This window comes from Neoarius graeffei, chromosome 10, assembly GCF_027579695.1.
Source record: "Neoarius graeffei isolate fNeoGra1 chromosome 10, fNeoGra1.pri, whole genome shotgun sequence".
In the NCBI taxonomy this organism is placed as follows: domain Eukaryota; kingdom Metazoa; phylum Chordata; class Actinopteri; order Siluriformes; family Ariidae; genus Neoarius; species Neoarius graeffei.
The window spans coordinates 72,695,335-72,720,670 of NC_083578.1; the positions used below are offsets into that span (position 1 = coordinate 72,695,335).

Genomic DNA, 25,336 nt, shown 5'->3' on the forward strand with positions numbered 1-25,336 from the left:
CCTGTTAATTTATGCAAATTTTTTTCTCTCTAAATTTGTAGTTTATTTCTTATATATCTTTTTTTGTATGCTTAGTACTTTTGCACTACTCCTTCACTGCCTTGTCTTTTTCTTTTTATATATTTTGCTGCTGTAACAATGTAAATTTCCCCTTGTGGGCTAATAAAGGGCTATCTTAACTAACCCAAGTATTCCAATTAATTATGTAATTTAACACATTTTTCTTTGTGATTGATCTCCTCATCCTCTCTCCTGTTTACTATTAGTTGCTTCGTTGCACATGACTCTGGGTGACAGACTGGCGATTACCCTTTGTTGCCATGTCCATGATTTTCCTGGAGAGTTTTTCTGCTTTGGAAAAACTGATTCAGGGTTATTTTCTGTTTACAAATTTCAGTATATTTATGAGTGTATATCGGTTTCGATTAGCGCTCTGTTCTAATACATTATCACATCTATCAACTCATTCAAAGAGTATTGACATTGAGGGGAGTTTGTCGGGAGGATCTGGCAACCCTGGAGACTGACTATTCCTGGAAGAACGTCTCTCGGTAGGCCAGCTAGGCTAGTTAATCATTACTTCCTTATAGTCAGGCTTTAAATAAACTACACCAGAGCTGGTTAAATACCACATGCAGATTAAAAAAAAAAACGACCCCAAGATATTGATGTTTTAGATGTCTAGAACTGATATTGTGAGTTAAGTGTAATTGGGGCAGAGGGAGATAATCTGGTTTAGTAATTGTTAGCTAGCGTAGCTCAACGCTGTAGTTAGCAATACAGCGAGCTAACTGGACCTCTTGTCTTTTTGCTGACACTAAGTTCTGCTGCTTCTGTCAGGACCCTTGAACAGGTATGAAAAGTGAGCAGTATAATACCCTATTCTGTTATTTGAGTTTAATTTTTTTTTTAAATTTGTACAGCCTGAAAACGATTCGCTCGCAGTATTAGCTAACAAGCCGGCTATGTATACAGTATGATATAATGAGGTTGTCTGTTGAAGGAAGCAAAGTCAGCAAAAATAACTATAGTTTAAATGTTGTCATTGCTCATTTTGACATTGACAGCATGTGAACAATAACCTGCTTGCTCTAGCTGACTGATTTTATCTTTGCCACCAATTTAAACGACTGGAAGAACGAGTTATGCCACGTAAACACATTGAGGATGAATGTGTAAAGAGATATTAAATATCGAATTTGACTTACTCACTGTGTCACATCTGTCCATAATGTAGGGGTTTACTGTCTATTGTGCGTCATACCATATACCATACTGACCTTGGCATGATTGCGATATGAGTACCAGAAAACAGGGTAATACCCCATTTAATAAGACCTCCAGCATCAGGTTTTCATCAGAATTTCAAATTGTCTGCAAAAAAGTATTTACCATAGACGTCCGGCAGGTAAGAACAGATTTAAACATCTGATCAGCTATATGACAAGCATAAAGGAATCGGATAAAATAGTGTGATCATTAGATTTATGGTAATTAGGCTGCAGGAAGTACAGTAAACATTGGGCACTGTGGCATCATCCAAGCCTTGGACTTGATGGTTTGTAGCATCATTGAAATCTTCAAATTGATGGTTTAGGACATCAATAAGACCTTTGACTTGATGGTGTGTGACATCACTGAAATCTGAAAGATTTAACCTGAGGATGTGTCGCATCACCAAAGTCTTTAACTTGAGGGGGTGTGACATCACTGAAAGGTTGGAGTAGAATCTCAGTCATCAGCTTGTAATTCCTATAATTCTAGAATCGTCTAGTTGTAAATGCATACGAATGATAACTGATGTTCTCAGAAAATTGGACTGCGCCTTAATTTATCACAATACTTGTTATATTGCCTTTCTATCCAGGCCTATCCTGCATTATAAGTAGGTCAGCACTTTTGTCTGGCTCATCTTTATATATCATCTGACAATAAATCCTACTGTGCTCATTTCTGCCTGTTTCAGAAGGGTTGCTTCGCTGATACGATATTTCTCCATTAACGGCCCTGTGGATAGGATCACAGGAGGTTGATCGTTGGCTGTGGGGAAAGGTGGGGCCTCTGGGGAGTTTAGGTTTGTCTTCCCATGACAACGCGACACCATGGTAGCAACGGCTCCAGCAGCGATGCCGAGTGCCGGGTCTCGGAGGACGAGAGGAACGTGGAGGACCTGGAGCTCACTGAGCTCGGACCACTGCTGACGGGTCCAGAAGCCTCAGCCAAGCCCAGAGTGAGTGCTGTTACTGCTAAAGGAGAGATAAAGATTGAAAGAAGGACGTGGTTATAGTTGATATACAAATCTCATTTCCAGAAAAGTTGGTATATCTTCCAAAATGCATTAAAAATTCACATGAACCTTTTTTTTAACTGACAAAAGTACAAAGAAAAGGTTTTCCATAGTTTTACTGACCAACTTAATTGTATTTTGTAAATATAAACAAAGTTAAAATTTGATGCCTGCAACACACTCAAAGTTGGGACAGAGGCATTATTACTATTGTGTTGCATCACTTTTCCTTTAAATAGCACTTTTTTAACCATATGGGATATGAGGATACTAATTGTTGCAGTTTTGCAAATTGGAATTTTTGTCCATTCTTGCTTGATACAAGACTTCAGCTGCTCAACAGTCCGTGGTCGCCGTTGTCTGATTCTCCTCTTCATGATGCGCCATGTATTTTCAAAAGGAGACTGCTCTGGACTGGCAGCAGGTCGGTCAAGCACACGCACTCTGTGTCTATGAAGCATGCTGTTGTAGCTCGTGCAGAATGAGGCCTGGTATTGTCCTGCTGAAATAAGCAGGATGTAGAGGTTGACTTTAAGTGACAATGGTTTTCTGAAGTATTCCCGAACCCATGTGGCTATATTTGTCACATTAGCATGACGGTTTTTCAGGCAGTGCCACCTCGGGCTTGAAGGTCACACACGTTCAGCATCGGTTTCCAACCTTGCCCTTTATGCATTGAGATGTCTTTGAATTCCCTGAATCCTTTCACAAATTATATACTGTAGATTTTGAAAGGGCGGCACGGTGGTGTAGTGGTTAGCGCTGTCACCTCACAGCAAGAAGGTCCGGGTTCGAGCCCCGTGGCCGACGAGGGCCTTTCTGTGCGGAATTTGCATGTTCTCCCCGTGTCTGCGTGGGTTTCCTCCAGGTGCTCCGGTTTCCCCCACAGTCCAAAGACATGCAGGTTAGGTTAACTGGTGACTCTAAATTGACTGTAGGTGTGAATGTGAGTGTGAATGGCTGTCTGTGTGGCAGCCCTGTGATGACCTGGCGACTTGTCCAGGGTGTACCCCACCTTTCGCCCGTAGTCAGCCGGGATAGGCTCCAGCTTGCCTGCGACCCTGTAGAACAGGATAAAGCGGCTAGAGATAATGAGATGAGATTTTGAAAGACATAAATTATATGCAATCTTTCATTGAGAAATGTTCTTTTTGAATTGACAGACAATTCTCTCATGAATTTTGGCACAAAGTGGTGAGCCATGACCCATCCTTGCTTGCAAAAACTGAGCCTTTGCTCCTTTTCTACCCAATCATGTTACCAATTAACCTGCTTATTGTGGAATCTTCCAGAATGGTGTTACTTGAATATCCTATAAACTTTTCAGTCTTATTTTGCCTCTGTCCCAACTTTTTCTGAGTGTGTTGCATGCACCAAATTTTGACTTCATTTATATTTACAAAATACAATGAAGTTGGTCAGTAAAACTCTTTGAAAGTATTTTCTTTGTACTTTTGTAATTTAAATAAAGGTTTACGTGAATTAACAAATCTAGCTAGCTAGCTTTTATTTATTTATTTATTTATTTATTTGCATTTTGGAAAATATCCCAACTTTCCTAGAAATGGGTTTGGAAGTTAGAGGGCTTTTTTTTTGTGCATGTGCATCTAATGCATAAGAAGATGAACTGTGTCAAATCCAGAAGCTCTTGTTTCCATGTAGCTGTCAGATGCAGATTCAGAAGCATCAGCATTACGGATGGCTTTCTGTATTTAACTTCATTGACATCAACAGGGTGCAACAGCTTACTCAAATGAGGAGGAGGAAGAGGAGGAGGAGGAGGATGACAATGATGAGGAGGATGACTTGCAGGTAGTCACACTGCCTTTGCAGGCTCACCATGCCATGGAGAAAATGGAGGAGTTTGTACACAAGGTAAACAAGTGTAATTCATCACTAATTACCCAAAAGCTTGAATGCCGTTTCCACCTTCTCTCCTACCATATGACCCAGCTTTGTTGGAAACATGTGAAGTCATATGATTTGCCTAATATCACTCTTGATTGCCTGAGGAGAGAAGGTGGCCATCTCACCCACCCAGAGAGTTAGTGATGAAAGGTTAATGGTAGTGTACTGCTTTGGATCATAGTATACTGTATATTCTTTTGGAGATGTGTGCTCATCCAAAAGCAGTTATTTAACCTTACACAGTCCACTAATCTTGTTAGTTTTACAGAAAGGAAGCTGGGCATTATTTTGCCTCTGGGTGCGTGTATGAGGATGAAATTTATCACTTACTAGTTTGTGTGGCTCACTTCAGTGTTTCCCCTACCGTTATATTGGGAGGGCAGTTGTGCCTGCCCCACCCCCATGCACACACACTTTAAGGTCCGAAAAAAACAGGAATGCAGGGACTAGAACCACACAGAGCACCTGCTCAAAAACAGGGGAGGGGAGTCTGCAGGCATGAGGACCATGCAGAAACATCCCCTGCTTAAGTTGTGCTCACCTCTCCTGTGCTCAAAAACGACTCTGAGGATTTGATTCAAACAATAGTTAGGAATGTCAGAACCCCCGGGGGGGCAAAAGATGGACACGTGACTTTTTTTTTTTTTTTTTATTCAATTCTCAAAAAAGTGAGTGTCTTCAGACGCACTGTATATTAAGTTAGCTAACGTTTGTTACGAAGATTCATAGTGAGCTCGTGTTGGACTAGATCACATCACTTGGTAAACATTAAGTTAGCTAGCCTTAGAAAATGACCATATTTTTTTACGTTATTTCAAAGGAGCACAGTCAGTCTACTACTGTGCTTCACTCAACACATAAAGTAGTGATAGGCAGTGGAGAGCTGTGTGAAAACAAATTACGGAAAGAAGAAATAAACTATCCGGCTTTCTCATTAGAAGTATAAATCAATTAGAACTATAAATTGTTTATAAGCCCCCACCCCTGAAATCAAAACAACGTCCCTGCCTGAATAGAACACTACCAGCTCTCCTGCTGAAACTGCATCTCCTCAGCACAGGATCAGTGACTTTGATCCAACTTGGATTAAAAAAAAAGTTATATTAAAAATTGTTCTAAGTATTGTTCTAAAATAAATGTGTAGACTTAAATGACTCCTTTAACTGTTTGTTCAGGTCCAAATGCTCTGGAATCGGAGCTGTGGGGAGGGGTCCTGAAGGTGACCATCCTCATCCAGCAGTGACACCCCCACTCACCCACCCCTGAGTAAACTTGGGGGAAACACTGACTTTTTTGTGTTCTGTGCCTGATGTTATTACTAGGTATGGGAAGGGCGCTGGCGAGTGATTCCTTTCCACTTGCTTCCTGATTGGCTAAAGGACAATGACTACTTACTACATGGTCACCGGCCACCCATGCCATCTTTCCGAGCTTGCTTTGGAAGCATCTTCAGGATCCATACAGAAACTGGGAACATCTGGACACATTTACTAGGTGTGTTTCTCTTCTCAGTTACCAAATTATAGCTATTGTTAAATTACCGTATAACCTCTAATGAACCCCCCCCTCCTTAATTAATGCCCCCCCCCCATATTTCGGAAAAAAAATAATTCAAAATTAAAAAAAAAAAACTAACAGTCTGAACAGTTTTACATACCCCAGGTTTTCTATCCAAGTCCAGTATCCAAATCGAGTATGAATTCAATGTCCTGGGCTATCACAATCCGTCGATGCCTGCTCTGAATCACTGCTGTCAACCTCCTGCTCTGACTCTGATAAAACAATCTCTGTGACCACAGAGGCCGACCTGCACCACTAGCCTTTTTCTGCCCGGCTGCCAAAGTTTCAATTTTGTGGTTTTTGTTGGCACCATTCACAGACTCGTTTACGATCGATCTTGTAGAGTTTAGAAGCAAAGTGTTTTCCTTTCTCCTCTGCTGTTTTTATGACTTTTAGCTTAAAACTCGCAGTGTAGGATTTGTGTTTTTCAACACGTGTGTCCATCTTTACGATTAGAAACAGAATGATCAGATCAAATTATCTGGGAGGCGCGTGACTTCTGCAAAAAGGGAGCTTTATGCAAAGTGAGTGACGTAACAGTGGTTGGCGAAAAGATCAAAGGTGTCAAGCCAGCTGACACGCGAGCTATATCTGGGCTGTTTCCTCGCCGAATGAACACCTGCATTACCGTATACACTCCAGTAAGTGCCCCAAATAATAAAAAAATCAATTTTTAAAAACACTTAATTCGACGACTTTTCACCTAGAAAACGTATGAAAGTTAGGGAAAATTAGTAGGGCAGTTATGTTAGGGTTTGAAAAATTCGATCAACTGTTTGGTTTTTTTTGTATTTTTTAACCCCTAATAAACGCCCCCCCCCCCCCTTGAAAAATGTAATGCCCCCGGGGGCGTTCATTAGAGGTTATACGGTATCTCCTTAAGACTCTCAGATTTTATGTTCAAGCCTTTGACGTTATTTTGACTCATACTATAGAGGGATTTCACTGACGTCACCCGAAACCGGAAGTAAACAGACCCTGCGCCATTTTGGAAGACCAACAAACTCGTGATTAGGGGGAAATAACGGCAGCGATATGTGAACCCATGAGAATAAAGTGGAGTGGCAAACGACTTAAACAAACAAATCTGAACTGTTTTATTTATGATTTATTGGCCCAACAGTAGACTTGAAAGAAACCTGTGTGAGACTTGGCAAAAAACTGTGGATATAATGGATAAGTCTGTGCATGATCTGCGGACACTTTGAGGTAAGCAAACGCAAGAAATTCAGATTTAAAACATGCTAAATTGGCCCCAAGTTGATAACTGGATGAGGAGCAAGCCTCCCAGACTTCTACAATTTAATAATAATAATAATAATAATAATAATAATTTAGGATGGTTTGGGGCTTGCTCTCCCTCCTATTATATAAATAAAGCATAGTTGTTGTGTAGGCATATATCATAAATACATATGTATAATGGATAAATTAACCTAAATTATGGATACCTTAATAGTAACAAAAAGTATTAATTTTTCAACTGAAGATATATTATTAAAAGATATCAACAAGATTACCTTGGCCATAACTATGTGTAGGTTATTCTTAATAACAGCTGTAATATCACGAACCAAGTCACTAACAACATAATTGTAAGCCTGTAGCCCTTTGTAGGCTTTCAAGTCATCAGCAGTGTAGGCACTGGATGTAAACAATAAATAGTTTACAATGTCTGGGTAGCAAACAGATGGCAGAATTGGTGTCAGGTCCTCCTTATGTTTCCATTCTCCCTTGCCCCGAGTCTTATCATATGGGTCAAACCCATCAACCACAGCCAGTTTCTCCACATACCGTGCCCTTTCTGCAGCTGGTAATGTACTCGCATAACCAGAATTATCAGCCATCGTGTCACTTTACTCTCGCTCGTACTTTGTTTTATATTGTGAGTGCATGTACGGTACTTGGTCTTCCAATATGGCGCCTAACAAAATCTCGCAGCGCGGTGACGTCATGCGGTAGCCCTCTATAGTATAAAGTTGTTTTTAAGGTGAAAGTTTGAGAACACCTGACGTGATTTCATGTTGTAAAAATGTAGTAAGCTGTGGGTCGTGTGTCCCCCCCCGCAGGTTTGATCCTGTTCCTCTGTCTGGGCACTCTGACCATGCTGCGGCCAAATGTGTCGTTCATGGCTCCTCTGCAGGAGAAAGTGGTGTTCGGGATGTTTTTCCTGGGCGCTGTGCTCTGCCTCTGCTTCTCCTGGCTCTTCCATACAGTCTACTGTCACTCAGAGAAAGTGTCCAGAACATTCTCGAAGTGAGTCTGTGTGTGTGTGTCTTTGTTGGAAAGTTGAATTTGTTCATTTATGCATTTATTTATTAGCTGCTTTTTTAATATGTTAGGTGTTAAAGGTGCCACTGAACATGGTGTTTTCAAGCCATTAAAACTCATGAATGTATCTGGACATGTTTTCCCTCATAAAAAGCCAGGATCTAGCGATAAGAATGATTCAGAAATTGGAAAAACCCACATATTTTACTGCAAAAACTTATAGCATTTCTTTTGATTTGCTTTGTCATATTGTCAGTTATTCATTTAATAATCCTAACTAATTATACTCTAGCAATCATGATTTTGTTCATTACTTTGCTACCTTAGTACACAGATATTGCTGCAGTTACAACCAGTGTTTCAATTTAAAAACACACACACACACACACACACACACACACACACACACACACACACACACACACACACACACACACAGCCAGAGACCTTTTGTAAGAATGTGTGTGGGGTTTTTTTTTTTGAAAAAGAGATCAAGTGACTGAAAGAGCAATGCACTGAAGGTTTTGCTTTCAGTGCAGAATGTTCTTGTTACTAATGGAAAAATAGTTTATGTATTGTAACAGCAATTTGCATAATTAGAATCGGACGTCCAAGCAAAGTTTCCCATGTGTTCTATCACACTAGAGGTGTATTTTTGCTTGTGCTTGCCTGTGAATATGTTGGTTCTATTTCTCAAAATTGAAAGAAATTAGTAACTTATTAATTTAGCAGCACATGTTAATGAATGTGGCCTAAATTTGTCCCGCAAACTTTAAATCTGATTTGTTCTCACCTGCCTAAAAGTTAAAACTACCCATACCTGGAATTTTTTTTTTCTTCTCCTCTTTTCCCCTTTGGTTCTGTGGTACACTAGTCCTGACGCATGCCTTCCAATTACACCTTTTGAGTGAATGGTCACTTCAGTGTACACTGTAAATATGGTACTGATTTTTCAGCCTGTGTGTTTATGCATAACTTTTGATTTTATTTTTTGCCTGTGTTTAGGTTGGATTACTCGGGTATAGCTTTGCTGATAATGGGCTCATTTGTGCCATGGCTCTACTACTCGTTTTACTGCTCTCCACAGCCACGCCTCATATACCTCTCTGTGGTGTGTGTGTTGGGCATTGCTGCCATCATCGTGGCACAATGGGATCGTTTCGCCACTCCACGCCACAGACCTACACGTGCAGGTAAGGGACTGACTCAGTACTATGACCGCAGTCTGTACAGGCATACCTGCTCACTTCTGCCTTAACAACATGCACACATCTTATCTTTAGAAAACTGAAAGAATGAAAGGTGCTCCTTGTATAAATCAATCCATTATCTATGCCGCTTCTCCGTCAGGGTAGTGGTGGGAACTGGAGATGGTCCCGGCAGACTTTGGGTGAGAGGGATGGTACATCCGTCGCAGGGCTAACACAGAGACGAACAGCCATTCATACTCATATTCACACCTATGGGCAATTTAGAGTAGCCTTTTGACCTAATCTGCATGCATGTTTATTTATAATGTGGGGGAGGGACTCAAACACCTGGAGAAAACCCATGTAGGAAGCAGGAGTACATGCAAACTCCACATAGCAAGACCCCAGTCGGCCAAGAGGTTCAAACCCAGAACCTTCTTGCTGTGAGGCCACACTGCTAACCACTGCACCACCATGCTGCCCTTTAAATCTCAAAATTAACAATACATATCAATAAATGTAATGATAATTAAGGTGGGTGGGTTTTTTTTTTCTCCCCTTCAAATTTAAAGTTCACTTACAAATCTCATCTCATCTCATTATCTCTAGCCGCTTTATCCTTCTACAGGGTCGCAGGCAAGCTGGAGCCTATCCCAGCTGACTACGGGCGAAAGGCGGGGTACACCCTGGACAAGTCGCCAGGTCATCACAGGGCTGACACATAGACACAGACAACCATTCACACTCATATTCACACCTACGGTCAATTTAGAGTCACCAGTTAACCTAATCTGCAAGTCTTTGGACTGTGGGGAAAACCGGAGCACCCGGAGGAAACCCACGCGGACATGGGGAGAACATGCAAACTCCACACAGAAAGGCCTTCGCCGGCCCCGGGGCTCGAACCCAGGACCTTCTTGCTGTGAGGCGACAGCGCTAACCACTACACCACCGTGCCGCCCTCACTTACAAATATTGATGAATATTTTATGAAAGCTTAAGAATTGTAATGGTGATAACTGAAGTAAGCGGTCTGCAGCTCAAGGCTATAGTCCAGCACAGTTTTGTGGTTTTCCTGTTCAAATACACACACATGCTTTAGCATGCAGGAAATTACCCTGCTTATTAGGTGTGTCTTGAAACGAGAAATTAACAAACTGTGCTGTACTCTGCGGTACTTGATTTGTTCATGTCTGACCCAAGTTCTGCAAATTAATAGTGGTTGCTTCAGGCAATGTTTGAATTATAACAAAGCAGTACACACCCTCTTTCTATTAATGTTTATTCTACTTGGTACGAAGATTATATGGGTTGTCAAGCCAATTACTACTCCTAGTTCCAAGATGAGTTATCTTGTATCATAGACTCTTATCTAGGGTGATGGGTTTTTTCATTGTTTCCCCCAAACATTGGAATGAGCTCCTTCTCTATATTAGGTCTTCTCTCTCTCTCTCATGTTGTTTTTTTTAAATAGCGTCTAAAGACCCTTTTCTTTTCCTCCACCTTATCTTTTCCACATACAAATTACACAAGGTGTAACTGTATGTCGGGTGGTGGTTAAAGTTGCTGTCTAATTTGGTGTGTAGATCTTGAATGCCCACTTTTCGCACACACTAATCAAATTCATATGGATTTCTGAAAACTAAAATCTGACCAAGCCAAATATGCAGTTTTACTCAAATGCATCGTGCTGCAGATGATTGGGGGGTTTGCTTTTTCTGTTTCATGTATTCTTTAAGCATTATCAGAGCACTGTCTTCAGTCTGCTGGTTTATTTTGACCCAGGGAAAATTATAATAGTCTTGTGTGCATGTTTCATTAGAGAGCAGCTTCTATATACCGGTTATGTAGATCAACAAGAATTAAATGCATCATATCTATACTGAGAACATGCAATAATCTGAAGAACATGAAATGAACCTTATTAGACTGTGTGAAATTCTCATCACCTGCTTTACATAAAATAAAACTGACAGTGTTTACTGTGTAGCTGTGAGTACATGTTTCGTGAGTTGTTTCCATTTGTAAGTAACTGCAGATTCTCTCTATGCGAGCTCGTTGGAGAGAATGAACAGAGGCCAGAGGTTCACTTTTGTTAACGAAAAATCACCTTGATTTATTGATGGTGCATCCAGCTTACAGTAACTGTAATATCCACCTACCTCTGAATTCATGCTGCTTTTCAACTGTTCTTAATGTGCTCAGGTGTGTTCCTTGGCCTGGGGCTGAGTGGCATAATTCCTACAATGCACTTCACCATCGCTGAGGGCTTTGTGAAGGCCACAACAGTAGGCCAGATGGGTTGGTTTATCCTAATGGGTGCCATGTACATCACTGGAGCTGGCCTGTATGCGGCACGCATCCCTGAACGCTTCTTCCCCGGGAAATGCGATATCTGGGTAAGGCATCATTCTCAGGCTCAATAACATGATTGTAAATTTCAGTCAATTAGTCATGCTACATTTATCAGTGTACCATTTTCTCACATATTTATGCATTCACACAGTGTTCAGCATCAAGTCAAACATCGAGCCACAAAACCAATTCTTGCCATATTTCGTAACCAAATTAAAGAGTGCACTTAAAGAACTCTTAGCTGTGACTTGATAGATGTAGTCTCTAGTAGGCATGTAACAATTCACCTGATATTTTCCCATGATATTTTTGAAAAAATTAAAGCACGACGGCCTTTCAATTTCATAAAATCTGTGAAATGTAGTTCCCTCTGAAATTTGGTCATTGTGATATATGTTTATTTCTGTAATATCTCCCAAAATATCAGACCACTCTGTGGCTGGGAAGTTATTTAATTTGAGGGGATTCTCGAGCAAATAATGCGCATGAAATCGCTCGCTTCATGCAGTAAAGCAGACCGAGGAAGTCCGTGTGCACATGCACAGGTTTACCTTGACCGTGCACTGACCGTTAGATCATTCTGTCGCTAAACGAACAGCTGATCACACCGATATTTATTAGTTTGGTCCTGTTTCCTTTCCGTCGCAACATAACAGCTTTTCTTCTCACTTTCCGCTACTGAAGTCGGTCTTTCACATTTCATTCGCGCGCTCACATCCTCCATTTTTCTCTCCTGTTTCAAATTTGTATCCCACAGTGTCTTGCGCGAAAAGGGAAAGCCCACCACATGATGCATGACGTAGTATCTTTAATTGGGTCATGGTGAAGCGGGCAAAATTGGCGGAGAATTTGGGGCCATGTGGCTGTAAATTCATTAATTGTTCCATTTTTAAAAAATAATAAAAATTGGAAGTCTGTGATTTGAATTCAGTAGCGTTTGGTCCATGAAACAAAACTAATTGGGTGTCAGGGAAAATTATTTTTATGACCTACACTTGAAAAATCTGAAAGGCAGTTTATCTTTCAATGAAGAGAAATTTTATTACCCAAAAAAAAATGCAATATCTTTTTTCCTATTCTTTATCAGCTTGATTTTCTTTTATTTAAAATTTTTCATTTTCTTCATAAACATCATAGCCTATTAACTAAAATATTCCTTTTATTAAAAATGAAAAGTTTAATAAAATGGGCCTGAATAAACTTTTGTCCTGCTTTCATTTTTCTTCTCTTTAGCTTTCAGCAGTTTGTAAAAAGAGAGCTCTGATTTATTGTTAAATCTGTTTGTACAGTCAGTGGCACAACAGCTCTTTACTGTTTTAGATTCTTTTTGTGTGTGTGTGTGTGTGTGTGTGTGTGTGTGTGTGTGTGTGTGTGTGTGTGTGTGTGTGTTTTCACAGCATTAGAGCTGTGTTGCTTCTGCCTAGGATGAAGTCACATGCATTCCAAGTTATTGTACTGTCTAAACAATGTAATTATAGCAAGGATAAACTACGCAGTCTGATAATTGTGATTTTTGTTTTTTAATTCATCAAATTTGTATCACGATTTATCATCACACAGTATATTGCTACATGCATAGTCTCATACGAATTTTTTTTTTTTTCCTTCTCAGTTCCAATCTCATCAAATATTCCATGTATTGGTGGTGGCTGCAGCGTTCATTCATTTCTACGGCATCTCCAACCTGCAGGAGTTCCGCTACGGCCTGGGAGGGGGCTGTACAGATGACTCCCTCCTTTAAACAACTCCATCCTTCTCTCCGCTTGCTTTCCACTCATCACTTCTGATGAGCATTTTGAACACTTTCTGGATCAGTTGTGGTTGGAAAGAGCTTTGTATTACACTGCCTACCCTGCACTCACTGATCATAAATTGTCCTAAGATTGTTATTGACTTTAAGGGATTATTATCTATATTTTAAAAGGTTTATACAATCATCAATGTGTTTTATTGTTGTAATACTTGAAGACATAAGTAAATCTTACTACTTGGTTAAAGGAATAGTCCAGTGGTTTTCAACCTAATCTCTATTGATTAGCGTCGAGCATCTGCAGTATATGTGTCATTACAACAGGCAAGAATTGTGACATGGTTCCCTGTCATGAGAAAAGCTTGTTTACTCCAAACTTATCATGTTACAGTGACCCCGAGTGTGAGGAACGTGCTATATAAATGGAGCAGTTATAAAGTACAACAAGAATAAATATTTAAATTGCATGACTTTTATATTATAAATTCAAAACTCTTCATAGTAAAGATCGTACGATGAGACAGACATGAGAGGAAAGACTCAACTTGCTTACACTTTCATGGTTTTGTGGTATTCATGCCGAAAGGGAACTGAGGTACTTGTGTTTTTCTGTTTTATATTGGTAAAACAATACCACAAATTTTCCCTTCTGTTCTACAGAAGTACTTTTTTTTTTGCATCAAGTCTATTAAATGCCAACAAATCCTCGAGACTTTCATTATGTGCTTTTCAAGTTTTTCTTTTTTACCCATTCTTTTCTCAATACAGGGAAATGTAAATTCTTGATTGTGGTTATGAAACAAACACTACATATTTGGTTGAAAAAACATGGACTATTTGTTTAGGCATTTGTTCAGTTTTCAAGGCACTGTCACACTCCTGGGGGGGGTAAAATTATATCTCAAGAGGCATTTGATCATACACTGAGAGTTGTGTGAGCGGTGCTGCTTCCTGTCTTGTTCAGTCTATACACACTGTTGGATAAACACGCTCCAGATCTGAGAGCAGTAGCTATGACTTTTGGGCGGTGCAGGTATCTAGAACTATGGAAACAGGTATAAAATATTAACGTCTTTCATCTGCTGTAAACAATTTCATGTAATAATCTGTAGAGTTTGTGACAAAATTGAATTTTCCTAGATAAATTTTTAAATGTTGCCTTGGTCAATGCTGGCTTTGATTTTTTTTTTTCTTTCTTTAAGAAAAATGGTATATACAGACATAATATCCAGTTTAGTAAACTAGAGGTCCTGACTTAAAGTTTGAACATCAGTTTGTATTGTCATTAAAAAAGGGAGTGTCAGAAAGTCTGAATTTCCGAATTGTAACTGATGCTACCTTCATGGGCTCCCACTGGCTTCTGTTTCATTTATGAAGTCTTAATGTACCTTCACCGGCTCCACTAACATTACTTATTTTGCTAGTCTAGCTACTTCTATTTTCCAAACATTTCCACCATTGGTAAAATTGTACATAATGCCAGTCAGCACTTATTGCCTCATCACATACAGTATTACTAAAAGCTGGGAAATCATTATTTGTTCCTGAAATGTTCGAAGAACAGAGCGTTTTTATATCCCATTTGGTTTTCCAGGAAAGTTTTCCTTATTAAAATAGATAATTTGCATTATGTTGTGCATTTAAATAATATTGGCTGGCATTGAGTGGTCTATCAGATCTATTCCATTCAGCTAGCATGATATTGAACTCGTCTTCGATTTGTTCAGTATCATGCGAGCTGAATGGAATATATCTGATATACCATGAAAAAAGCCAGACAATTTATAATAATACAGAGACATTCCTTTTGGGTGTTCAACATGTCTTTTGAAATCTTCTGTACGTAATGAAGCAAACCTGGCATCCATGTTTATTTACAAATTATCACAGTCACTCAATAGCGTGGAAGTTTTACATCTCCAACGTGTGATGTCATGTCTTGACAACCATGCAATATCATAAACCATATTCAACGCTCATTCTCTATTGGGTAGAGTGACGTACTATACGTAGGATAAGTGATATGCTAAGAATATCGCATGCTATCAAACCAATTGAATGAAACCCGCTAGAAGGGAATAGAAGACGTTTTTATTCCATTGAAAAAGATTTCTGTATGTATAATAATTAAATAATATTGACTGGTACTGAGTGGTATATCGGATATAATCCATTCAGCTAGCATGATGTTGAACTCGTCTTCGACTCGTTTAATATCATACTAGCTGAATGGAATATATCTGATGGACCACAAAAAAAAAATCCAGCCATTATTATTACACATACACAGTCTCTTCATATCAGCATTCTTGAAGGCCAACGCAAGCTTCTCTGCGACTTGGTGCTGTTAGCACGGCAGTCCAGTCGCCTTCTAGCTGGTGTAGTGTTAGCAAAGGCCAATGCTAGCACAGTCAAGCCTATTATTATTATTATTATTATTATTTTCCCTGTATAATTTAGTTACTTTTAAAATCAACACTGACAACTACACACAATGGAGCGACCTGGCAGCCAAAATTCTCTCAAAATCTTCCACTTTTAATGAAGCAAACCTCGCGGCCATGTTTGGTTACCAACTGTCAGTGTCACTCGCTAGCGGGGAAGTTGTACATCTCCGACATGTCTCTTTTCCAGGTTTTCGATGTCTGTTGGTATATTTTTCTCATGTAAATATGCGTGAAGAAGATATAATGAAGTTTTGGTAGCCTTTCGGGTGTTCAGTGCATCTTCAGGTTCGGTTTATTTATTTAGTGCTTAAACCTAGCACTGGATTAGCTTCGTCTTTTCTCTTTCCCGGCTGACAAAGAAATGATTGTGCGCATGCACAGCAGAAAAGTTTTGTCATTGGATCTTCGCATGAGCTCCGATGTGTGACATTGTGTTGTCTTGACAATGTGCAATATAGTAACAATATTGCACACTCATTCTCCATTGGGGAGAGTGGCGTAATACATGTAGGATAAGTGATACTGTATGCTAATAACATTGCATGCTATTAATAAACCCACTAGAAGGGAATAGAATACATGTTTTTATTCCACGGAAAAAGTGGCCTGTATGTATAATAATATGGTTTAGAGAACGTTCTGGCAACCTTCAAATGATTTTAAACTCAGGAGCCTTCCACTAACCTGGAATGGTTTGGAGAACTTTTTTTTTCCCCAACTTTATTGAGTATCAATGAAAGGAAAATTACAGAATACATAGGACTACCCAAAGAGAAAAGTGCGAACAGGACTCTAAGTCCCATGCTAGGCATTTCCTTTTGACTAACTTTAAAAAAAATAGAACAATTAACTTGAAGAATTAAATAAAATTCAATTATGGTTAAAAAAAAATTAATAACTCGTGAACTAAGATCTATGAATAACAATCAAAAATAATCACTAGAGTTCAGACAAATAAAATCAAATAAAGTCACTAAGATTCGGTTTTTATCAAGTATGATGACAAGGACACTTGCGAACTAGTGACCAAGTACATATCAAATCAACAAATGTGTCCTCAAGCAAAGAGAAGTATTTATGCTTTAGAAACAATTTAAATTGAGAACAACTAGAAAAAATACTAGTTGGCGCCTCTTTACAGATGGCATTCCAGAAGCAAACTATCCTATTAAAGTAAGATGCTTGAAATGTAGTGGTTTTACAAAGAGATGTTTCAAGAACGATACTGGGGTTCTGAGTAAGACGAGTACATCTATGTTTGGTGAATTTGACAAAATCATGAACATTAAGGTTTGTTTGTCCATATAAAGATTTATAAAAGAACATCAAGTCCTTAATCTCTCTATCATAGCAGAGAGGGAGTAAGTCCAAGTTCTTTAGTTTTTCTTTATAAGTGGTTTCCCTAATCTTGGTCCTGAGGATCCATCTGGTGGCACGTTGCTGGACTCTTTCTATCTGTTCTTTGAGTTTAAACAGGCTGGGTGACCAAACCTCAGAAGCAGTCACTAGCTGAGATTTTACATGTGCTAGGTATAGTGTTCTTCTGCATCTTGCATCGGTCAGCATGTCCTCTTGAGCATACCAAGAAGTTTGTTAGCTTTGGCTGTGATGGTTCTAATATGCTTGTCCCAGTTAAGGTTGCTTGTAATGGTGACTCTGAGATCGTTTTCCTTTTGTACGCGTTGGATTACATCTATGCCAAGGTGGTAATCATACAGGTTTGGACTTTTCTTGCGTGTCACTGTCAGCAGCTTACACTTCGAGCCATTGAATTTGATGTTGTTGCTAAAGCTCCAAGCGTTAAGCCTTGACAGTGCATTCTGAAGATCTTCGCAGTCGCCATGGGAAGCAACTTTATGGAATATCTTGGTGTCATCAGCATACATAGCAGCCGTGGTTTTCTTGGGAATGACATCAAGAAGATCGTTAATGAACATGACAAAAAGAAGAGGACCCAAGATGCTGTCTTGAGGTACTCCAGAGGTGACTGGAGCCCAGGAAGATGCAAGACCATCGACAACAACTCTGAGAACGACCATTTAAGTAGTCCTCAAACCAGTTCAGGAGCATCCCACCGATGCCGTACAATCTTAGCTTACTTAAAAGGATCTTATGGTTGACTTTGTCGAATGCTTTGGCAAAATCTAGGTAGATAATATCTACTTGAGTGTTCTTGTCAAGGGATTCTCCAATAGTGTGGAGTATGGAGAGTAGCTGAGTAACACAAGAGCGATGTCTGAGGAATCCATGCTGTGCAGTGGTAATCAGGTTCAACATGTGGTCGTAGATTCTGTTGTAGACACAGCGTTCAAATACCTTGCTTATGATGGGCAGAAGCTAAAAAGGTCTATAGTTTTCAACTAGTTCCTTGGAGTCTCTCTTGTGGATGGGTGTGACATCAGCAGATTTCCACTCAGGAGGCAGACGACCAGTGCTCAATGAATGGTTAAAAAGAGCACAAATGCTAGGTGCAATTTCTTGACTGCATTCTTTTAGAAAGAGAGGAGGAATACCGTCAGGGCCGCAAGCCTTCATAACTTCCAAAGCACTCAAACAGTTCAGTACTTCATTCTCTGTGAGTGAGAGTTCGCGTAGTTCCTCGTTAACCTTTATAGGTAATGATGGCATTCCTACATCTGTGTTGAAATTCTTAGGAAGAAATATGGAGGAGAAGTAAGAATTGAAGAGTTGAGCTCTTCCATATGGAGTCTTGGAAGATTCCTGCTGGTAGGATATTATAGCGTTCTGATTTGTTCGATGACGAAGAATGGCTTTATGATAGCTCCAGAACACCTTGGAGTTGGTACTGAGTGAGATCTCAATTTTCTCCAAGTACTCTCGATGCTTCTGTCTGATCAAGTACTTGATGTTCTGGCTCAGAGCGTGTAATTTCAGCTTACGGGATTCAATTTTGTTTAAGTGATATTTCCTCAGTGCTTGATATTTCTTTCTTATCAGATGTCGAACTTTGCTATCAATCCAGGGAGGAGAGTGCACATCCTTTATTGTTTTAACGGAAATATGTTCAGCCACAGCAGATGTAAGGTTGTCGACTTCAGGAATAGGAGTGGCGTTGAATGGGGCATTGAGCAAGGAGCTACGTAGGTCTTTAAAGTTACCATGTTTGTAGTCATAAATTCATCGCTTAACTTGTCTGGGTCTTGAAAACTTCAATTTTAACTGAAATTCCACAAGGTGGTGATCGGTTGGAAAACCATGTTGCTCAGCAGATGTCGTGCGGACTCCCTGGACAATTTCAGGACAATTACAGAGCAGTAGATCAAGTTTGTTTCCAGCGATGTGGGTAGGCCCTTGGATGAACTGATGGAGAAAATTGTCCCCAAGAAGATGGCAGAAAGTATCCTCGTCTGCACGTCCCCCGGAGTTTGTGGGGGCTGATGAGTCAGTTCAATCAATGGCAGGCAGGTTAAAGTCTCCAACAAGGATAATTTGGCTGTATTCCAGTGCGCTTTGAAGTGCAGAGTTCAAGTAATGTAGGACATCAAGAGTGGAATCAGGAGGACGGTAAAAGGTGCAAAGCATCACAGATTTACAACGAGGCCTAACAAGTTCAACAACAACTAGTTCAGTGCCATCTCGTTCAAGATCTTGACGGCGAACAGATTGTATGTTGTCCTTGACTGCAATTAGAACACCTCCACCGGTTCTTCCATTCCTGTCATGGCAGTAGATATTGTACCCCGGTAGAAGTTCACTGTTCATTACGGTACTGTTCAACCATGTTTCACTGATGCAGACAGCGTCATAGTCGTTGCCGTACACAAGGTGCTGCAGTAAAGTGATCTTGCACACTTTCAGTGAGCTGTTTTCGTCCAGCGTCAAAAAGGACTTCAGGCTTCTGGTGTTCAAATAGGTGATGTACATGGTGATAAGCACAGTACTGAGTAATGTTAGGCCAGAATTGTATTGTATAGCATTACAATAAACAAGCTCTCACAAACTAGCATTGCAATAAACAAGCTCTCTCACAAACTAGCATTGCAATAAACAAACTAACCTACAAACTAGCATTACAATAAAGCTCTCACAAACTAGCATTACAGTAAACAAGCTAACCCACAAACTAGCATAACAGTAAACAAACTCTCACAGACTAGCATTACAATAAACAAGCTCTCTCACAAACTAACATTACAATAAACAAGCTCTCACTGGTTTATCCCCCCAGTCCATTTTATACACATCGACAGTGCGCAGCGCGCGCACGACCCTAATGTACACAGAAATACATATGCTGAATCATCCAGACACAAACCTGGTTGGCTATCATAATGTTCCCATTACCTTTGTATCTCATAAAACAGGACAGGGACATTGGCTTTCAAATAGATAGATAGATAGATAGATGGATTGATTGATTGATTGATTGATTGATTGATTGATTGATTGATTGATTGATTGATTGATTGATTGATTGATTGATTGATTGATTGATTGATTGATTGATTACTTTATTAATCCCCAAAGTGAAATTGCAGTGCTGCAATAGCAAATTCAAATGAATCATGAAAACCCTCATACTTACACAAAACAGACAATGAGGTAGGTTATTAAAAAAAAAGTATTTATAAATTATATATCTATACAAACCATGTATACTACTAGGTAAGAAATACACTAAAAATAGTATAAATAAAATAATAATAATAGAATTAATCTGAATATATATATATATATATATATATATATATATATATATATATATATATATATATATATATATATATAAAATTACAGAGGGCAGGAAAGACTTCCTGTAGCTGTCCTTGTTACAGCGGAGTTGAAGGAGCTTCTAACTGTAAACATTTTCCTGTCTGACCAGTAGGTCGTGCAGGGGATGTAAAATGTGATCCATTATGTTGAGCAGTTTGTGCAACTTCCTTTTCTCAACAACCAACTCTAAGGGCTCCAAAGTCATCCCCAGAACAAAACAGCCTTCTTTATCTACTTGTTCAGTTTTTTAGTGTCACTGGCTCTGATGCTGCTGCCCCAACATATGGCTGCAAAGAAAATTGCACAAGCAACAATAGACTAGTAAAAGATGTGCAACATGTTTCTGCACACATTAAATGAAAGAACCTGAGGTTCCTCAAGAAGTCGAGTCTGCTCTGTGTCTTCCTATAGACAGCCTCAGTGTTGTATTTCCAATCCAGTCTGTTTTCAAGGTGAATACACAAGAATCTATATCCCTCCACCATTTCATCCTCTTCCCCCAGGATGGAGATTGTGTTCGATCCACATTACATTACAGGCATTTAGCAGATGCTCTTATCCAGAGCCACGTACAACATACCCAGAGCAGCCCGGGGAGCAGTTAGGGGTTAGGTACCTTGCTCAAGGGCACTTCAGCCGTTCTTGCTGGTCCAGGAAATCGAACTGGTGACCTTTCGGGGCCAAATCTAGTCTTGGTCCTCCTCCTAAAACCACAACTATCACATAATAATAATCCATCCATCCATAATATGTAACTGCTTATCCTGTGCAAGGTCGTGGGCAAGCTGGAGCCTATCCCAGCTGACTATGGACGAGAGGCGGGGTACACCCTGGACAAGTCGCCAGATCATCACAGGGCTGACACATAGAGACAAACAACCATTCACACTCACATTCACACCTACGGTCACTTTAGAGCCACCAGTTAACCTAACCTGCATGTCTTTGGACTGTGGGGGAAACCGGAGCACCTGGAGGAAACCCATGCAGACATGGGGAGAACATGCAAACGCCACACAGAAAGTCCCTCGTCGGCCACGGGGCTCGAACCTGGACCTTCTTGCTGTGAGACGACAGTGCTCACCACTACATCATTGTGCTGTCCATAATAATAATAATAATAATAAGAAGAAGAAGAAGAAGAAGAAGAAGAATTAGATGGGCACTCAGTAGAGTGCATACCTCCACCAGGCTACATATTATCAACATCAAAATCAAATCACTTCAACCTAGAATAATACTAAAGCTGTCCACCAAATTTCATCAAAATCTAATCAATTGTTCCTTGGCCTATGGCCCACCTTTCCTCAAAATTTCATCAAAATCCATTCATTACTTTTTGAGTTACATTGGAAACAGACAAACAAATGGAGGTGAAAACATAACCACTTCTAACAAAGTTGACAGAAATAATAATAATAATAATAATAATAATAATAATAATAAGTATTTTGTTGGTGGCATCATATCATATATAGAGTAGGCAAAAATTTATCTGCAGATTAATCAAAGAAAAAAAAACAACATTTGCCATTCAAAACATCATGGAATGATCCATATATTCATTGCAAATAGACAAAACACGACAAACAGGGTCCAGGATATGAGCCAGTGTTATCTTGTCCAATGCAAAACTAAATCTCTGCTTTGGAGACTTTCATTACACTCCAATCATTTTGGTGATGGAAACAAACAGAGTTTGTACATAAAGCTCATCTCATTATCTCTAGCCGCTTTATCCTTCTACAGGGTCGCAGGCAAGCTGGAGCCTATCCCAGCTGACTACGGGCGAAAGGCGGGGTACACCCTGGACAAGTCGCCAGGTCATCACAGGGCTGACACATAGAGACAAACAACCATTCACACTCACATTCACACCTACGGTCACTTTAGAGCCACCAGTTAACCTAACCTGCATGTCTTTGGACTGTGGGGGAAACCGGAGCACCTGGAGGAAACCCATGCAGACATGGGGAGAACATGCAAACGCCACACAGAAAGTCCCTCGTCGGCCACGGGGCTCGAACCTGGACCTTCTTGCTGTGAGACGACAGTGCTCACCACTACATCATTGTGCTGTCCATAATAATAATAAGAAGAAGAAGAAGAAGAAGAAGAAGAATTAGATGGGCACTCAGTAGAGTGCATACCTCCACCAGGCTACATATTATCAACATCAAAATCAAATCACTTCAACCTAGAATAATACTAAAGCTGTCCACCAAATTTCATCAAAATCTAATCAATTGTTCCTTGGCCTATGGCCCACCTTTCCTCAAAATTTCATCAAAATCCATTCATTACTTTTTGAGTTACATTGGAAACAGACAAACAAATGGAGGTGAAAACATAACCACTTCTAACAAAGTTGACAGAAATAATAATAATAATAATAATAATAATAATAATAATAATAATAATAAGTATTTTGTTGGTGGCATCATATCATATATAGAGTAGGCAAAAATTTATCTGCAGATTAATCAAAGAAGAAAAAACAACATTTGCCATTCAAAACATCATGGAATGATCCATATATTCATTGCAAATAGACAAAACACGACAAACAGGGTCCAGGATATGAGCCAGTGTTATCTTGTCCAATGCAAAACTAAATCTCTGCTTTGGAGACTTTCATTACACTCCAATCATTTTGGTGATGGAAACAAACAGAGTTTGTACATAAAGCTCATCTCATTATCTCTAGCCGCTTTATCCTTCTACAGGGTCGCAGGCAAGCTGGAGCCTATCCCAGCTGACTACGGGCGAAAGGCGGGGTACACCCTGGACAAGTCGCCAGGTCATCACAGGGCTGACACATAGACACAGACAACCATTCACACTCACATTCACACCTACGGTCAATTTAGAGTCACCAGTTAACCTAACCTGCATGTCTTTGGACTGTGGGGGAAACCGGAGCACCCGGAGGAAACCCACGCGGACACGGGGAGAACATGCAAACTCCGCACAGAAAGGCCCTCGCCGGCCATGGGGCTCGAACCCAGGACCTTCTTGCTGTGAGGCGACAGCGCTAACCACTACACCACCGTGCCGCCCACATAAAGCATGTTGTAAACAAAAATGAGCTCAAACTTATTTTCTATAGTAAATGTGAACTTTAAGAAATGTTAACAAATATTTCAACTCATGCTGAACATACCCATGGGTGAGCATGAACATTTGGTGAACCTTCTTTGTCAGTTTTTATATAACCATAAGAAAATGTTGTGTTTTAAAGTTCCCAGAACATTTTGGCATCAGGCCTGAACTTTGTTAGCCAAAATAAAACTTTCCCAGGATGTTATGAAATGGTTCCCCCCAAAAAAATAACCAAATGGAAACCAAATACTAAAGCCTTCTGTTCTTGCTGAGCACTTAGTGCTAATGATGTGTTACGGATGTGTCAGTGACATAGGCTGAGAAATAGCATCAATCTGGGGGCATTTCACTCTGTGTCACTGAGATGCCACATGAATTTACAGTCTGGGTTAGAAAAAAAATCAAGCTTAGCCTCACTTCTTCATATCCTTTTATGTTATATGGACATGAGTATTTTACTGGGAAATACACCACTTGTATTTTTCATACGAGCTACATCTGGGACATGGAGAACCAAAACCGTGATTTAAATCTCTATATGTCATTCATGAGGAAATCAATTAATAGTTTTGATAAATTTGGGTACTTTTGTCTGTGAATGTGTTTATAGAATAAAAAGAACATCACACGTTGGCTTGAAGACATGAAGTTTATCTTCTCGTGTTGAAAAACTCATTTTTCAAATTAAATACATCACGGATCTGAGTAACATATTTAAATAATATTGGCTGGCGTTGAGTGGTCTATCGGATATATTCCATTCAGCTAGCATGATATTGAACAAGTCGGAGACAGAGACACTCTCTTCATATCAGCATTCTCGAAGGGCAATGCTAGCTTACCCGCAAGTTGGTGCTGTTAGTGCGGCATTGAAGTCACCTACAGCCGCTGTAGCATTCATCAACACAGCAGTGAATTCACCTTCCAGCCGCTGTAGCGTTCATCAGTAGCAGCGGCTAACAACCAAAAAACTCCAGACTCTTCTTCCATGCACACTCACCACAGTATTTTTCACTCATACTTAATTATTTTCCCTGTGTAATTTACTTAGTTACTTTTTAAATCAACATCGGCAACTACACACAACAGAGCGACCTGGCAGCTAAAATTCTCTCAAAATCTTCCGCTTTTAACAAAGCAAACCTCGCAGCCATGTTTGTTTACAAACTGTCACGGTCACTTGCTAGCGCATTAGTTTTACATCTTTGACATGTCTCTTTTCCAGTTTTTCGATGTCTGTTGGTGTTTTTCTCTTGTAAATATACATGAAGAATATCTAATGAAGTTTTGGTAGCCTTTTGGGTGTTCAGTGCGTCTTTAGTTTCAGATTTCAGTTTATTTATTTTGTGCTTAATTATAGCATAGCTAATCCTAGCAGTAGCACTGGATTAGCCTTGTCTCCTCTTTTTCCCGGCGGACAAAGAAATGATTCTGTGCATACGCAGCAGAAAAGTTTTATCATTGGATTTTGCATCAGCTCTGACGTGTGATGTCATGTTGTCTTGACAAGGTGCAATATTGTAATGATATTACATGCTTATTCTCCATTGGGTAAAGTGACGTAATACACATAGGTTAAGCGATATGCTAATAATATTGCATGCTATCAAGCCAAATGAATGAAACCCGCTAGAAGGGAAAAGAATATGTTTTTTTCCATAGAAAAAGTGTCCTGTATGTATAATAATTCCCGATATTTCACTCTGATGACGTCACTCACAGTGTTTTCCCG

The 25,336-nt window shown here is 39.8% G+C and overlaps 1 protein-coding gene across 2 annotated transcripts; it reads left to right on the forward strand.

Moving 5' to 3' along the window:
* The first annotated feature begins 496 nt into the window (after positions 1-496).
* On the forward strand, positions 497-14,478 carry adipor1b (adiponectin receptor 1b). Of its 2 annotated transcripts, none has more exons than XM_060932216.1 (8): positions 497-551; positions 1,967-2,230; positions 4,022-4,162; positions 5,518-5,689; positions 7,825-8,011; positions 9,032-9,219; positions 11,422-11,615; positions 13,184-14,478. In XM_060932216.1, exons 2-8 carry the CDS (start codon positions 2,087-2,089, stop codon positions 13,310-13,312), a joined length of 1,155 nt encoding a protein of 384 aa, XP_060788199.1. In that variant the 5' UTR covers positions 497-551; positions 1,967-2,086; the 3' UTR covers positions 13,313-14,478. The 2 variants fall into 2 exon arrangements, with proteins under 2 accessions (XP_060788199.1, XP_060788198.1); XM_060932215.1 differs by having other exon boundaries at positions 512-853.
* Positions 14,479-25,336: the final 10,858 nt, after the last annotated feature.

Excerpts from the sequence above, each read along its gene's own strand:
- adipor1b (XM_060932216.1), top strand. The coding sequence starts at position 2,087 with ATGACAACGCGACACCATGGTAGCAACGGCTCCAGCAGCGATGCCGAG. Across the intron at positions 2,231-4,021 it reads AAGCCTCAGCCAAGCCCAGA|GGTGCAACAGCTTACTCAAA; the intron begins GTGAGTGCTGTT and ends TGACATCAACAG. Across the intron at positions 4,163-5,517 it reads TGGAGGAGTTTGTACACAAG|GTATGGGAAGGGCGCTGGCG; the intron begins GTAAACAAGTGT and ends TGTTATTACTAG.